At 27.0% G+C, this 18,761-nt stretch overlaps 1 protein-coding gene across 2 annotated transcripts in view; it reads right to left on the bottom strand.

Annotated features, from left to right (window-relative positions):
• Positions 1 to 6,149: 6,149 nt before the first annotated feature.
• The window catches only part of LOC142324969 (venom protease-like), an 88,042-nt gene continuing 75,430 nt past the window's right edge, over positions 6,150 to 18,761 (bottom strand). For both annotated transcript variants that reach the window (XM_075366146.1, XM_075366147.1), the window contains exons 3-8: positions 16,027 to 16,404; positions 14,489 to 14,621; positions 11,898 to 12,061; positions 9,647 to 9,757; positions 8,629 to 8,783; positions 6,150 to 6,721 (exon numbers count right to left, since the gene is read on the bottom strand). In XM_075366146.1, coding sequence (XP_075222261.1) covers positions 6,563 to 6,721; positions 8,629 to 8,783; positions 9,647 to 9,757; positions 11,898 to 12,061; positions 14,489 to 14,621; positions 16,027 to 16,404 — 1,100 coding nt within the window. In that variant the 3' untranslated portion in view covers positions 6,150 to 6,562. The remainder of the gene's footprint in view (positions 6,722 to 8,628; positions 8,784 to 9,646; positions 9,758 to 11,897; positions 12,062 to 14,488; positions 14,622 to 16,026; positions 16,405 to 18,761) is intronic.

The raw sequence follows: 18,761 nt of genomic DNA on the forward strand, positions 1-18,761 counted from the left end.
ATCGTTACAGAAAATGAGTCCGTCTGCAGTATATCATAAGATTTTCTCCTATTACCGTATTAGAATCATAGTTTAATTTTATTGAATAATGTTTCTGGGAATTCCAAGACTTTAAAATTGGTCGTGATTAATTGACAGAAGTTATATTAGAAGCGTATTGTTAACAATTTCAAAAGATTTATGGTGGGTTATACACCGATATCAAATACAATAGGGTGACTAGCATTTCTTCATCCTATTTTATTTCTCAGATAATCAGATATTTTTTTGGGGGACAGGTTATAATCCGTGTTATATCTGTATCCGCAGTATATCGAGCAGCGTTGTAGTGGAGCTGTACTGTATTTTGTTTTAACTTTAATTTTAATTTTTAATTAAGACGTCATATTTTTATATATGTAGTTTTAAATTGTGACTTAAACAAAAGATTATATATTCTAATTATTGTATTTAAAATTTTATTTAAATTTTTAATTTAAAAAAATTATTATATTTTATTTTTATTTATATTTTTATATATTTTAATTGTATTCGAGTGTATTGTATGGTTTTTAAAAAAAAAACTTAAAAGTAAAAAATTACAACTGAGTTTGTGGGTTACCAGAAAAACGTTATTGGAATAATAATAATAATAATAATGAAAAAATAACGTGTCGTCTCACTTTTTAATTTCTGTATTTAGGTGAATCTCATTCAAATAAGAAATTAAAATGAATTAATATTGAAGACTTTGACAACATAATATATCATAACATAATCTATATTTTATAAACATGACTTAAATTTTGGTTTAATTTGTTTCAACAACTAGCTGAACTATAAAAAAATTTGTCATAACTGAAATTATGTTATGAAAAAATGCCAAGTTGTATTCTGTAATGTAACCATGAATAAAGGTAACTGTAGAGAAATAAAAAAAAAATTAATCATTAGACATCACAATACAAAAAATTGGATTCTATTATTTATTATAATTCACCAACTTTAGTTTCAAAATTTGTTTCAAAATTTATTTTATAGCAACACACTTCTCTAATCATATCTCTCTTTTACCTTTTAGCCTCTGAAACCACCAAAAGGTATTACATCAGCAAATGAATGATGATGATGTGTATGACTGCAAAAGACTACACTTCATCTTTTGCATTCTCAGGTAGATCATTACTAAGATGTGTGGTAAATTGAAACCCAACCACCAAAGAACACCGGTATCCACAATCTAGTATTCAAATCTGTATAGAAATAACTGCCATTACTAGGATTTGAACCTTAGAACTCTCGAATTCAAAATCAGCTGATTTGCGATGACGAGTTCACCACTAGACCCCAAATTCTAGAAATGATCTCTAATCATATCTAATATTTGAAAGTTGCTGGTAGTTGTATTTAGGTTTAGTCTTCAAGCAACTGATTACAGTGGAAAGCTTCACAATCAAGACTCTGCAGTATGCTATATGTAAACAAAAACTATTACAATGTATAACCTAAAAAAAAAATTAAAAAAAAGGTTATTAATAAATATTTTTAAAGATTATGTCAAAATCCCTCCAGAATATAATGATATTCCAATTTTATATAAATTAATTATTTATTAAATTTGAATTTTTAATAATATAATAAATAATTATCTAAATGTAGTTTATTTTTAACATTAGTATTTATTGTATAATAAATAATGACTATAATTTCTTTTTTAACTTTTTAATAAAAGTAACATTAGACAAGCAGTTTACTTTGTAAATTATAACTTTTATCTGAAGGCATCAAACAGAATTTTAAAAATTAAATTCTGAATCATATGTCTTCTGTTGGAAAAATAGGACAGCAAGGCAAGTCATAGGTTCCTCTTATCTGCTGTGATTCTTATACAAATTTATTAAACAGCTGGCTAAGTGAGAAGCTTCACACGCCTTTTGCTGTTCCTCTGGTATGAAGAGAGTAAAGTTAAGAAATATTTGGATATTCTAGTCTTCCTTCAGCCATGAGACCTATTGAAATGATGAGTATCCTGTTCCAATTCCATCAGAAAGCTTTAGTGAAGAAAGCTATAGTGAATTAGAAAGAAATAAAGAAGAAGAAGATCCAGATTTCCAAGCCTAGACCTCACAAAATTAAGTTCAAACAGAACTTAATGATATGATGAATGATCTTAATTTATCTAAGATTCAAAATTGAAAAAGGTACTAGCTTCAAAGTTCTTTCTTTTTCCTGTTTAGCCTCCGGTAACTACCTTTCAGATAATACTTCAGAGGATGAATGAGGATGATATGTATGAATGTAAATGAAGTGTAGTCTTGTACAGTCTCAGTTCAACCATTCCTGAGATGTGTGATTAATTGAAACCCAACCATCAAATAACATCAGTATCCACGATCTAGTATTCAAATCGTGTAAAAATAACTGAATTTACTAGGGCTTGACTCTCGACTTCCAAATCAGTGATTTGGGAAGACGCATTCACCATTAGACCAACCCGGTGGGTTACTAGCTTCAAGGTTAAAATGCTGGAACCTCCTTAAAAGTGGCACCCTATAGTTTGTTTTTTCTACATTAGGCAACAAGAATTTTAGCACCTGCTCTCCTTACAAGATAATATAATGTACTGCAATGTTGTAAATTCTTTATTGGATTTACTAGGACAGTATCAATCAAAATCCTAGGGAATAGAGAGATTGTTTATAGATTTCTCTAAAAGAAGTATGAAGGAAAGCTATTCTCTTTCACAATCAAAATTAGGAACCATAAATTCTTCTTTCTTATGCAGCACTAATGAAGGAGACGTATGACAACATGAGATTATTACTGATGATTACTACGAAACTTTATAAAAAAAAAAAGGCTAAGTGCAAAGCTACATCGTATGCCCTTTGCTGTTCCTATTGTATGAAGAGAATAAATTTAATAAATATGTTGTGTACTCCACTCTTCCTTCAACCGTAAGACCTATTCCAATGAAGACTTCCAGTTCCACCAGAAACATAGAATTCTGTAAATCTCTGTGAATCTATAAATAATTTTTACCTAAAGTAACCCTAATCTATGTATTATATAGAGTCTTAATGCATGACAGATATTTGCTAAAATATTTAGTTTAAAAACAAATATAAAGAGCAATTGTTAAAAATTTAACAAGCTGTGTAATTATGGTGATAAATGTCTAAGTACTACTATAGGAGTAGGTGGCAGAGGTACTAATTTACATTATTTTGTAAATTATTTTCTAGTGTTAACACCTGTTAACAGCTCTAGTATGGTTTGACCACACCAGTTACAGGTTCCAAAAATTTCATAACGGTGTGATACTTGCACCAGCAGTCTGAAAACAAATTATTATATCTTTAGCAGATCACTGTTAAGTGTTTAATTGTCAACACTAACTCTCACAAATAAAGCATCAAACAATTTATGTACAACAATAACAGTATGAAAATAACCAATAAATAACCAAGCAATTGCAATATCAGAAAGCAATTAAAGAGTACAAGTATCATGTTTTAGATGAATCATATATTTTGCCTTTCCCCGTATACAGTAAAATTTGTTCTGATATTAGTGATGATGGCTTCAGAAATCACTTTTAAAAAAAATAAAAAAGATCTGTTAATAATGTTGTTAGAGGTGACATGGAATTCATTTCTCTGCACTTTGAATTTGACAGGCAGGGAAAGCATATAATGATTATCAAGATCAAATGAATTTCATCCATTTTGTCAAAATAAACTTACATAAGTTTATATTGACTGAGACCGCAAAAAATTCAAATTTTATACTACTCGCACTGTAATTTTTTCCAATATTGACAATGGTTTTATTATACAATAATGAAAGAAGTGATTGGGGAAAACTCCCCATTTTCTTTCGTATTAAGCTATCTCATTTTATTGCAAAACAGAATCTGTTTACAATTGAATATAAGAGTAACTAATTAAAATATCATTTCTTACTATAATTTAATTAGATAAAACATAAAAAAAAAATGTTTATGTTGTTGAATCAATATTTATTAATAACAATGTAATAAAATATTTTGAAAAAGGGTGAACTTAGTTTAATAATTCTTCTGTCAAGATTACTTTAAAGCCAGTATAATCAGTTATATAACAAATGTTATATAAGAAATTGTTGATTTACTATGTAAATTTAAGAAATATGTTTCATATACTAGTCTTCCTTCAGCCATAAGACCTACTCCAATGATGAGTATCCTATTCCAAGTAAGCTTCAGAAGTTAATAAATCATATAAAAACTAGATCAATAAAAAAGAGATGTATACCAGTGGAATTATGGTATGAGAGGAAGATAGATCCAGAAAATATAAATATTATAAGCATATCATTAAGTTCTGCTTGAGTAATTTTGTAAGGTTCTGTGCTTTCAGCTTGGAAATCTGGATCCTCCTTTTCTTTATAACTTTCTAATTCACTATGGCTTTCTTCATCATCAATATGTTCTTCTAAACTTCATATTTCTGGTGGAACGGGAACTCTTCATTAGAATAGGTCATACAGTTGAAGGAAGATTGGAATACGCAACATATTTATTAAATTTACTCTCTTCATACCACAGGAACAGCAAAAGGCATGTGAAGTGGCTTCCCACGTAGCCAGCTGTTTAATAAATTTATTTAAGAATCACAGCAGATAAGAGGAACCTATAACACATGTCTTGCTATCCTATTTTTCCAACAGAAGACGTGATTCAGAATTTAATTTTTAAAATTATTTTTGATGCCTTCAGATATTAGTTATTATTTACAAAGTAAACCGCTTCTCTAATGTTACTTTTATTAAAAAAGAAATTATAGTCATTATTTATTACCCAATAAATACTAATGTTAAAAATAAACTACGATATATTGATGTGTTCCTTTGTGTGTTTACATTCAGTGACTGATACTGTTATATTTCACTTATTTATGTGCTTATGATATCCTAGTTGTTTTATTGAGTTAAGAAAAATACATAATTAGAATGACAGAAAGTATGTTTCATAATGTTTGAGAATGTTAAAATGATACTTTTTTTCATATGTGAAAAATATCAAAGTTGTTATTAATGAAAGAGATGGTGAAACATTGAGGTAACTGTTATACATAGATTCTACATTGCTACAAAGTGCTGTTATGTATTCGTTGAATCTTTGTATGAAACTGCAGTGTTGTCTAATTTAGAAATATGAACAGTTACAAAAATTTACTTAAAAATTCAGAAGCATTCATTTGTTGATGATTATGATTTACGTTTATTGATTAGATTAATAACAATACTCAACTATTACATTATATCTCAACTAATTATTTCTCAGTTTTTTTTCTATGCTTCATTATAGACTGCCCCTTCCTATTTGTTTTTCTAATTTCTTCAACTCTTAATTTATATTACAAATAATATCATCTTTTGGATATGATTTATTGAAAATATATCCACTGTGTTACCATATTCATTTCTCCACCAAGTTGATTAAATTGACTGTAATCCTTATTAAATGATCCATGCTTTATATTTTGATGCATGAATAATTTCAGTATTGGTTATTAATCATATTTAATTTAAACATCATTGCTTTAGTATTCTAATCAAACCACCTTAAACAATAAATGTAAAAAAGATTATATACTTCTCAATTTCATCCTTATTTGTCAAGAAAAATGTTTTTAAAACATCATAATCACCATTTAATTAGATCCAAAATACAGAAATTTTATAAATTTATATATATATATATATGTATCTTATAAATAACAAATTTAAATGAATTACGTTAACTTTGACAACATGTTTACTTTACATAACAAGACTTAATTTTAATTATTGCAACAAATAGTTCAACTATAAAAGGACCTGTCATTGAGATTATGTTATGAAAAAATGCCAAGTTCTAAACTTGATGTAAATGTGGGGAAATAAAAGATAAATCATTAAATAGACATCATCACACTACAAAACATAGTTGCAAAACTTGAAAATTGATTTTACTGCAGCTCACCTCTCCAATCACACCTAGAACCAAGAGTTGCTGATAATTGCATTTTGGTTTAGTCTTCAAGTAACTGGATACAGTGAAAAAGTTGCACAAATGAACTGGTATTATGTTATATAAAAAAAAAATATTATAATTACATAATACATAAATGAAAAAAATCAACAAATAAGATCATAACAAAAATTTATTTCAAAAAATTTAAAAAGATGACAAATACTTCAGTTTTATATAAATTAATAATGTATTAAATATGTATGTTTTAATATATTTCTCTAAATATAATAAATAATATTTGTGATTTAATCTTATAATGTTTAATCTAATTATGTTTGTTTAGAAATAAATATCATAAATTTATTTAATTGCACAGCAAGTAAGGACTAACATTAATTTTTATAGTAAAAATAATAATACACAAGGTATTTTCTTTACACAGACAATAAAAATAAAATTCCATCAATTAGCAATTGGTATTTTCTGCGGATAAAAAATATAGTAATAAATAAAAAATGAACTGTCCTAAATTTTCAATAATGAGTGAGATATATTTAAAATAAACAAAATGTTTTTTTTAAATTATCAATTTTCTGTATTGTCTGCTATCCAGTCGAGATATTCAGTTATTCTTGTATAAACTCCTGGAAATCCAGGTTCCGCACATTTATGACCATATGAAACAACTCCATATAAATAAAAGAGCCCTTGTTGAGGCAACATTAAAGGACCACCAGAGTCTCCCTGCAACATTAAAAGCCATAAATTAATCACTGAGAAAAATTTATACAATATCTTGCTTTTTTAAAAACATAAAATACTTTATTAAATTCCTACACTTTGTGCTTTTACCAGCAGTTATACCCATCTGATTGGCAGGTCCAGGGGATATGTGTTTCCTGCTGCTTTTTTATCCTGTTAAGTATTATTATATTTTCATACCTTAAACTTTGTAATAAATAAAAACAATTGTCTTAAAATAATTGAAATGGGTTTTTTTCTGCTCTGAATTTATTAAAATAATAAAAATAAATGTTGGTCCTCGAATGTAAAATTATTTTCAATTTTATATAATATAGTAAACTGTATTCCTTTCTGCCTAATGATTTATAACAGCTGGACTGTTTCATGTAGTAACATTCTGTAGTAAACAGTATTCCACAGATAAACAAAGTTAAAGATTTGATACAATTTAACTGCATGTTACTTGCATTTATTAGTAGTTAGTAACCATGGTAGTCAGTGCCACTTAATATCTATTAAAAAGAATGTAACAGTTTATCTTTTACGTATATAATACAGAATATCCTACATTCCACATAATATTTTTTCAAATGGCACATAGCACAAAAATCATTTTGTGAGCAGTTATATACTGCAACATCCATCCCCCATTCTAGATATTTCTTTTTCTGTTCAGCCTCTGGAACTACTGGTATTACTTCAGAGGATGAATGAGGATGATTTGTATGAATGTAAATGAAATGTAGTCTTGTACAGTCTCAGGTCGACCATTCCTGAGATGTGTGGCTAATTGAAACCCAACCGCCAAAGAACAACACCATCTAGTATTATATCCACGATCTAGTATTCAAATCCATATAAAAGTAACTGTCTTTACTAGGATTTGAACCTTACAACTCTTGACTTTGAAATCAGCTGTTTGCGATGAAGAGTTAACCACTAGACCAGCCCAGTTTGCTCCCCATTCTAGATCTATCATGACCCAATTTCACATAGTTCATGTTTGCTAAGTATCACAAAGCAATTCCTCAGATATATAGATATTAAATGTGGTTCTAATGGAAATTTTTAGGTTGAAATGAAAGGGAAAAACCTAAGTTTTAAGTAGCTTTTAATATCCAAAAGAAAAAAACTCTTGTTCAGAATAACAACAAAACAAATTTTATAAGGTTTATTTTTTGATTTTATACATGAGTTTATCAAATGCCTCTAATAAATGAGCCACTTGGAAAGGGTGATACATTAAAAGAATAAAAGTAAAATAAAACAATTATTTATAATAAAGATTAATTAATTAATTTAAAAATGTAATAAAATAAGTAAAATCTTATAAATGTTCAAGTTCTTTTAATTATAGATTAAATATTTGTTTAAATTATTAATGAAATAATAATTAGCTATTTTATTAGTTAGCAAATTAAGATTAATTATTATTTTTTAAAGAATACTTGTAAATACATAAATCATTACATGTAACTTATAGCAAGAAAATATCATGGGTTACATTAATACTCCAGTATACTATCCACTTCATGGCAAAGAAATTCCAAAGAAAACTGTAAATTATCACATCACATTGAGAATTTTATGTAAAGCTACTATTGTCTGTCATAAAATACAGCCACACAAGTCATGGAATATTAACAAATGTTATGTTGACAATTACTACTAACCTTTTTCTACTAACCTATATTTTTTTTTAATTTATTCAGTATTTTTGACAGTGGTCATTTTATAATTACAGTTAAAAGGGCATCAATTTAGGAAAATAGTCAAAAAATCTCTACATTTTTTTTTAATGAATATGCTAAATCAAAGGATTCATATATCAAATAACTTAATACAAATAATCTCTAAATAATTTTTAACACAGTTATTGTAATTATAAGAAATGATGTAAAACTTACAGCACATGCATCTTTCTTTCCTCCTCCAGCACAAATAACTCTGTCATCAATAACTGCCGGATTCCTTGGCAATTTTGAGTAAGCAGCAATACATTCTTCTGTTGTCCTTACTTTAACCTGAGCTTCATACAGTTGTGTTGGATATGGCTTTGGACCTGCAATGTAGCATCCAAAAAGCTCATATTAAGAAAAGTTTGTTTCATGTACATATACAGAGTATTTCAAAAAAGTGTACATGGATATGAAAAATACTATCAAATTAGAAGTTGGTTTGCAGATTCTACCAATCAAAATGAACAAAAAAATAGTGTGTTTATTCCGTCTGTTATTTTGTGTTTTTTGAAGAAAAATGTGTATTTCAAGATCAGGTGATAAATCATTATAATACTTTATACATAAGTTTACACCAACTTTCTCTACTAAATAAAAACTTACGGTATAAACATTTACAGATTTAAAAATGGCAGTCACGTCAATCTTTTATATCTCACAGCCATTAGTTTTATCAAAAAAGTTTCATTAGTTAAATGTTAAGCCTTTTATTGTAAAAAAATGACATCTTATTTTTGAAAATTGGTCAACAAAAACTAAGTTATCTAAGAAAATTGTTGATTTAGTTTTCAATCGAATTTCATTTCAAATACTATTAAATGAGTGTAATTTGAGTGTTATTTTCTGCCATTCGTAACATTGTCACTCTAACATTCTTTAGTTGATGCGTTTCAGAGTAAATCCATTCTTAAAACTATTTTTAGTACTGTGTCTTCCTAAGTTGGTATCATCAGAAAATCTCAATATTAAACTCCCTCCATCCACACCCCCTACTCTCATGGTCTTTTCTTTGTCCCTCCTACTCTTTTTTAAATAAATTTAAAGCAGAACAGTATTTAAGGCCATGACAGTAGGGATGGCCATGACAGTGGGGTTGGGAGGAGCTTAATATTGCTATTTTTCAACAAACCAAACTTAGGAATCATTATTTCTTTAAATTGCCATTTTATAAGAGTAAAATACTCACCGTAATCTGTCCATGCTAAAGCACCCCATCCAGCAATAAATGGTGAGAAGCTTACAATAGACTTTGTTCTCAAATTTTGTGGGAAGGGCAGGCAGATGGGTTGGACATCAGCTGCAAAATAATTGAAACATACAATAATTATAAATAAATAAAATTAATAAGATTATATATATATATATATATATATATATTTGTCATCTGATCATGTATAAAATCACTAATGGTGACATGATAAAATGACATGTATTTGTAATGGCCAAATTATGTTCAATTTAAAATATGTTTAAAACAAAATTATGCCTAAAATAATCACAAAAAACTAAGATGTTTTATAAAATATTCCTAGTAATTACTGAGTATTTATAAAAATTGACTAAATTTAATGTGAGATTTATTGTTTATTAGATGGCTATTATCATAGTTATATCCTAAAACTTGTAACTGAAAGCCTTGAGACATACATATATAAAAAATATTATATATATATATATAATTGTAACGGCACATGTGAGATGTAAAATTTAAAAATGAATAATATTTAATGTGTAAAAAAGTAACACGGTCTGCCTGGGTAGTCTTGAACTCAATTGCCTGGTTGACTCGATATCTGGTGTGTTAAGCCCCGCAGCTACATCAATCTGCCAACCGTATAAGTGAAATTTATTCTACGTAAGTTGTGAAATTACAGCAGTTTAGTTAGTCGCTGCTAGTAATGCCACACCTGCATGAATTAAATACAGTATGCACATGCGCTTTAGTTACAATCATTGAATTAATTAAACAAAAAAAATATTGTATTTAAAAAAATGATAAATATTTTAAATTAAGTTATATGTGTAAGCTGTGCATCAGAAACAACCCACAGTTGTTGGACTTTACCAGAATGTGGCTTTAGTTGCCTGATGGGAAAGTCCTACAACTGTATTGTCAGCTTTTTTAAACACGAATAAGCAAATCTTTTAATATAATTGGAAAATGGTAAGAGCAAATAATATTTTTAATTAGCAAAAATCCTGAATTATATTATCAAAATTTTATTGTATTTCAATTTTAATATTTACATTTAAAATTGAAGTATTATTATGTAATTATATTCTTTATTTATATATATATTTTTATCTATTTTCTATTTCATTGAGAAGATTGCTACTGAGAAGGTTGTCACATGGTTAACTTCCCCTGGTAAATAATGTTTGAAGATCTCAGTAAGGCAAGCAATATAATATTAATAAAAAGCCTAAATTGAAATCATACTTCGTTTAAATTAAAGAGGATGTAATAAAATATCATTTAGAATTGTTAAAAATATTTTTCAACAGGTGATAGTTAATTTAAAACATTAAGGTTAATTTCATTATCTGAAGAACACAAAAGTTACAGTGAAAGTGATGAATTTAAGAGAAAATCTGCAAGCAATATTATTATAAAAAATACAGAAAAACTCTTAATAATTACTTTTATTTGAAGTATAATATTACATCTTGGGGCCACTTAAAAAAGAATAGGGTTTCATGTTAACAAATATGGGTTCCACATGTTTCTTTAGTAGTAGTAAGATTCATGTACACAGATTTTTAGTAAATTAAAAATTTTGATATTTTTATGGATTCACATTTATGGAATGATTGTATGTCAGCAGTAATTTCTGAAAAAATAGTTATCAAAAACCTAAAAAATTAAAATAATCACTTGTACCAAACCAGTCAATTTAATTATTATTTACTTGCTACACAATGCAGTACTTTGAGCTATGAGAAAGGACTATTACAGTCAGTTTTACTTTAAACAAATGATCAAACAGTCTTAAAGAAAACCCAACTAATGTATTTAATATAAAATTAAAAGACTTCTTTTATGTGTTTTTAAACAATAGCTACTGATAAAAAAAACCTAAATTTTTTTCCATACTTTATTAATTGTGAACTTAAGTACTACTACAATTTTAGTGGGTAACATCTTTAAAACTGTTGTGCACCTTGTGCACAACAAAGTATTATTACCTGTGACAATTATTTTTCTTTATTAATATGTATTTTAATTAATTCTCTTTTATATATATAATTTTCTACTACTTAAGGCTGCTGTTATTTAAGGGGTTTCTATATTTTACTAGATGCTTCAAGGCTAATGCTAAAACAGTTTTTTTTTTACAATAAACCTGTTTCTGTTGTGATCTGTAGAATATATAATTAATTATGATCTGAATAAAGAAATTGTTTATATATTTGTATGAAATTAAAATAAAACTTACGGCTGAAATTGACAGGATTTCTCAATCTTACAATTGCGATATCTGTTGTATGTCTAGCTGCATTGTAATCATCATGTACAAAAGATCTGTCAACTGGAATATCAACATGATTAGCTCCGTCACTAGTTGTATTTAAATCAAGATCACCTAAACGTACCATTACTCTGCCAAAAAAAAAAGATTTAATTACAAAATATATTTCAAAACTAAATTTTAAATAATTTTATAAATACCACAGATTTAATTTATGTAGATCTTTTTGTTTAAAAATAACTTTCTGTTACAGGAATTTTCTTCATTGTTTACCTTTTCGTTATTTATAACGAATATATATATATAAATATATATATATATATATATATTAAAAAATCAATAACTTAACCATCAAGTACAACAGAAAAACCTAAAAAACTAATACCAATGGTTGACTTTTACAGGATTCCGCATCATCAGTTAGTAAATAAGACCATAATTATATCAACAAGTAAATACAAAAAAGAATTAAAAATTTAGAAAATATAAACCCTAACAACCAAAACATTTGTGACAACACAATTCCTCTGTCATAATGAAAAAATTTTGTGGTTGTTAGGGTTTATGTTTCCAAATTTTTAAGTTTTTATTTCTTTTTTTTAGAATTGTGTACCGACTGCTGATGCAGGATTCCATGAAAGTCAATTATTGGTATTAGTTTTTCTAGGTTTTTCTGTTATTGTGTTTGGTGGTTAAGTTGTTTTTTTGATTTTAATTGGCAAAGTGTTCAGTATGTTGATTGATTATTTGGATTTTCATAAAGTTTTACATATATATTATATGAAATATAAACCATCAAAACACAGTAATTAGGTAAGTTAAACTTATAATATTAATTTACAATAGCTAGTTTTTGCGGTATCTTGCATCTTTAATTGGTATTAAATTCTATATCTATTATATTAAAACATATTCTCTTATTGGTTTGTCATATAATTTGAAATTTTGTTTTATATTTTGAAATTTTGAATAATATTATGAGCATTTATGTAAATTTTACTGTCCAGTACTGAAATGATTTTCTGAAATTTTTCTTGGAATGATTTTTTGGCCATTTATATTTTATAGAGTATTAAATTTTATTAGCACAGTGGCCAGTAAGTTAGTGAACTATTTGAATATTCAAAAAATACATATTTACAAAATATACGTTTGCAAAATCTTAGATGGCATCAACTGCTGTATGACATTTAAATATCATGTACACCAGTTAGCATTAAAACTGTATACCACAAAAAATTGTTAACTATTGATTTACAGAAAGTAATTAACTTAACATAGCTTTAGTCATTGGTATTTAATTTCACATTCTTCAGGTTATAAGATGCTACTCCATAAGACTTCCAGTTACTATGTAACCATTAGTTACAAGAATATAAGTATTTGTAAAAAGTTATTTGTTAATTATTTTATAAAATTGAAATAAAAAACTGACACATTTTTCTAGATTAAAACTGTTAATTAAAGCTAGTCAGAGTAAATAAATGTAATGCATAAGATTATATGCTCTTAAATACATAGTTATAGAAAAAAAAACATATACTTATTGAAAGTCCTTTTATTAAAGAGTAAGTTGCTGACAAATTTAAAATTAGGTTGGATTTTTTTTAGTAACATATATAAAATTGCCATGTGCACTCTTACTACACACTAAAAATAGCTATTCATAAGTTATAAATTTTAGTACTTAACAATAAAACAATATTATCATAATTTTTTTTTTTTTATTTAATAAATACGTAAATAAACGGTTGAGACACTATTCAGATTTGCTATCTCTGAAAGTAATGTTATTTGTATGACTGAAAGACTGTACATTTTAAATGAGAATAATTTGAAAAATAATGAAACTAATAATTATTACAAAAAAAATAATGAAACTAAATATATAATTTTATGCCTAAAAAAATTGCATTTAGTGAATTTAGCATACTGATGTGTAACAGTACATTTAACTTTGAAAAAGGAGGGCAGGGAAGCTTCTTTTCTCAGTACTTTATTTATCGCCCTTGAGATGGGATCTTATTGTTCTTGAGGATGACTAGTATATCTGTGCCAAAACTGTAATAGAAAATACCATCCCAAAAATGCAGTATTCTTTGATAAAGTTGTATCTCATCTCAGTTTGTCAGCTATTGTTATGGTTATGTTTGGGCACTAATGTATGGTTATATTTGGCAATTATATTATTGTTATGGTTATGGCACTAGACAAAGCAAAATGTTTACCAAACATACCTATTACAAAACCTGTAATATAGTGGCTTGGTAAATGTAATTTTCTGAATTGCAGTTTTAGGTTTTTAGTGATAAATTTCAAAACTAGATTAATAAAATAAATTTCTTCTTCTTAGAACAACGTACTCTCACCAAATTAATTTTTTTTGTATAAATAATTTTTGATTTTTCAAAGGAATAAATTTCTTTAATAAAGTTAATAAATTAATTCAATAAAGTTAATAACTTAATTTTTTTTAATAATTTAACATAAGTTATTTTAACTTTTATCCATAAAGTAGTTTTAATTAACTTTTTTAGAGAATAATATTAAATACTTACAGCCTTTTATTAGCAACACAATGAGCAGCTGTAACTACATGTCTATTAGTAACGAGTGCTCCTCCACAGCTCCATGATATTGGTCGTGTGTTACTACTTCTGTAACCCAATGCTACAACCCATGGCCACGCACCTGTAACCACATATAATTTGTTACATAAAACTGTATTTAATAAATTTAACAACAGACATATAAATTTCTCTTTGCCTAACTTGAGTAGAGTCCAATAGAAATGATTCTAAAGGAAAGGATTAAACATTAAATATATCAAATGAAAAAAAAACATAAAGCATAATTAAAGTGAAAGATAATCTATTATATATATATATATATATATATATATATATATATATATATACAAAGACTCAATAATGAGAATTTTACAAACAGTTTAAACAATAACTGATACATTTTTTTTAAGGAGGGTGGATAAAAATTAGTCATTGTAATCTTGTCTTTACCTTTAGCCAGCCAGTATCTTGTAGAAATTATGTTTAAGCTAAATATTGTAAATTTGGTAACAAAGTTTTTAAAAAATAATAGAACAATTGTTAATTCTTAAATGTTTTAAAATGTACTAAATTACATGAGACATTAAAAAACATACATAGGAGTTAAAATTTTCCAGTAGTTTACCCATTTCCTACAATATTCTCCATGATCAGGCTTGTTACAGATATATAAATTATCTTTAATTTATCATTAAATAAATTAAAGATTTATTTAATAATAAGTCATTGTTTCATTTAGATACCAATGAAGCAGTGATAGATTTTGATGGTGGGGCTTTGAAATGATGCCAAACCAGAGTCTTCCCAGTTTAAATTATAATCGTTTGTATATTTTCTTTGTAAAACAGGTTGTTTGCCCAATTTAAGTATATTTTCCACATTTATATTACTCAGGTATGTTCTAGTATATTTGTCATTTAATATAAAAAAGGAAATGCATTTTTTGTCTTCCTGCTACTTGTCTGGTTACATAATTGATCTAGAATGTACATTTTGATCTTTCATTGAGTTGTAGGATTTTGTTATTGAATTTTAGGATGTCTATCTACTTCATACATTAGACACAAAAAAAAGGTAAAAGTAAAGCTATTTTTCATATAATAAATAAAATCATTTCCAGCAGTAGAATTACACTAGAAATCTATTCCAACTCACATATCTTTGTTATTCTGTTCAAAGTGCAACAATAACAGAGTGGTACTGCAATAATAACTTAAATAAGAAAAAAATAATTAAGTTAATATCTTTATAGATTTAAAAAGTAAATTATGTACTTTACTTTTTAATAGAATATAAAATCAGGAAATAAAACAATAAGAAATATTAAAAAGTAAATTAATAAATTTACTTTTGTAGTAATAAGCTAAGACATTTTATTTGTCAAATAAGTTCACCATGATACTATTTAATGTAATCACATCATAAATATAACTGAAAAAATTTATGTAATATTTGATACTAATCATTTTAGATACTAACTAAATCTGAATGACTAATATGTGTAAAATATAAGGAAATATATTTACGTAGGGTTGCTGGTCTTCCTCCAGTAATCCTGTTAACTGAAGATTCAGTTTTTCCGCATTGACGTGGAAACTGTGATGGTGACTGATTATCTGATTCTATTAAACGATCATTTGTTTGTATTGGACGCTCTGTTGGTGGTGTTTGACGCTCTATTGGTGGTGTTGGACGCTCTAGTGGTAGACGTTCTTTTTTACAACACATTTTTGGATCTTTACCTTCAAAACCACATCTTGATTGAAGTAGAAAAGTTTTTGCCTGAGGATCATTTCTAGCATCATTTAATACTTTTAATAAAAATGGACATTGTTTTATATTAATACATGTTCCTTCTTCATCAAACGGAGTTCTGCACTCTGGTTCATCATTAGAATTAAATTCTGAAAAAAATGAAACTTCTAGACAACCTACAACCAACTGTCAGTAAAAAATATTTATTTTTTTAAAAAAGAACAACTATTTAAGTAACATAAAAATTTTTATTTTGAAAAATAAGACTAAACCAGACTGTACAGACCTGAGACTGTACAAGACTATACTTCACTTACACTCATACATATCATTCTCTGAAGTAATACCTGATAGTGATTCCCGGAGGCTAAACTAAGGGGAAAAAAGTTACTATAAATAAAATGTTATCTTTTAGACAATGTTATTAAAAATTACTAATGTAGCAATGTCCACTTTCATTGTTTTCAAATTTGTTGGTTATGTAAATTCCAACAAATACCATAGCTGATTAAAGATTTTTAAAAAATGAAAAGATACAAACTGTTTTGTTTCTACAATTATTTAAGATGAAGATTAAGTAACACTAATGGTAAGAGTTGGTGTGAGTAGAATGTGCATTGTGGGTTCAATCTTTTTTTGAAAATACAGTTAATAATGATCATTATTGTGCTGTTTTAACAAAGTTCATTAGTCAGTTAACAGAAGTGTTCATCAATCATGTTTGGTTCCAATAAGATGGCACCACAGCACACACAACTAACAGGTCAATAACGTTTTTACAAAATGTCTTGGTGAACGAATCATTTTGAGGGGTTTGTGGCCTACACGATTGTCCGATCTGATAACCTCAGATTACTTTCTGTGGAGGGCAGCAAAACAAGCAGTCTATCGTAACAGGCCATGAACTAAAAACCTCAGTAATGGCATGCTTATAAGTTATTACAGAACATCAGCTGTTTAAAAAAAAATTGAAACGTGTCCGGTGTTGTAATGATGTTGGAGGAGGTTTTTTCTATACCTTTTATAAACTATTCCAGTTATTGCAATACCCATTTCTATAAAGAAATGAGAAAAAAAATACAAAGTAATAATAAGAAAGTTTCATCATTACACAGCCATAATTCCAGTGCTCAGCAACTTTCCGAACACACTGTTTAAGTAAATTCTACAATAATATTTTATGTTCTAATCTGAATGAAGTATATATATTTAAAAGTGTTTATAACTGGTCACTTTACCATTATTTAAAACTGTGTTCTCTTTCTCTAATTTATGATTTTGAGCATCCATATCACAGAAACTGATATACCATATTAGTTAATAGTAAATTTAATTACTTTTTTATGATTTCAGATCATATTTCATTAAAGCTTATTAATTTATTTTATCTCATATTTTTTATATTAATGAGATAAATGACTGAAAATATTTTGACATACCTAAAAATTGTTATTATTTTAAATCTGGTTCATTTTATCAAAAAATATTTATGTTTGAAAAGTACTTTTGTTACTCTTAATTAATTATTATTAAAACCTTTATTCATATTTCTACTCTTGCTTTGAGACAAACTGCTACTTTAATTTTTATTTTTAGCAGTATATATATATATACTGCTTATACTGCTATATATATATATATATATATATATATATAGCATACATAGCATATATATATATAAAATTTGCATACTTACGTAAGTAATATATAAGTGCTAATATATTACAGTAGTACAATATACGAGTATAAGTTACATATATGTGGTTAAGTCAGAAAATAAGTTTCCCAAATCCAGCCAATTATGTTATGCTTAAAATCAAGGAAACAGAGAGACCAAAAAGAAAATGCATTTGTGGAAAGTGTGATGAAAATTTATTATTTAATCAAGTTTATAATGGGCCGTGAATGCTATTGGCAGCATTGTTTTTGAGCAACCACTTTTTCCAAAAGATTGGTAAGCAGTTACCCTGATGACAATGCTGGGCATTCAGATTTCAGGGAGCCCAACCACCCAATCATTTGAGGGAACTAGGAGAACTGGAGCTCCAGAGAAAAAATTAAACATACAAGGACAAAAGAAAATATTTTTTTGGTACATACGACATAAATTTACTTATTCAAATAGAAAAATTAAAACAACTAACATCAGAATTGAAAACAATAAATATTAGTTCTTCAAGAACAATGTGTAGATATAATGGAATCAGAGGATTCAGAATTTTTAAAGGAAAAATTGGAAAAAAGATGCAAACAATGCCACACCTAGGAACAGTGTTTGTAATAAATACTAAATCTCCAAACTTCTCTAAACTCAGTTAAAGAAATTAAAAGTATTAACCCAAGATTGTGTCTCTGCTGTTTATTAAATCAACCTATAAGACTTACACATTAATCAATTGACATGCCCCTATAAATGAAGACAATAAAAAAAATCCAGAAAAAGTAAAAGAATTTTGGGAAACTTTAGAGGATGAAATTACCAACCAGTAACATTAAGATACTAATG

Source organism: Lycorma delicatula, chromosome 5 (genome assembly GCF_047948215.1).
Source record: "Lycorma delicatula isolate Av1 chromosome 5, ASM4794821v1, whole genome shotgun sequence".
NCBI classification, from domain to species: Eukaryota; Metazoa; Arthropoda; class Insecta; order Hemiptera; family Fulgoridae; genus Lycorma; species Lycorma delicatula.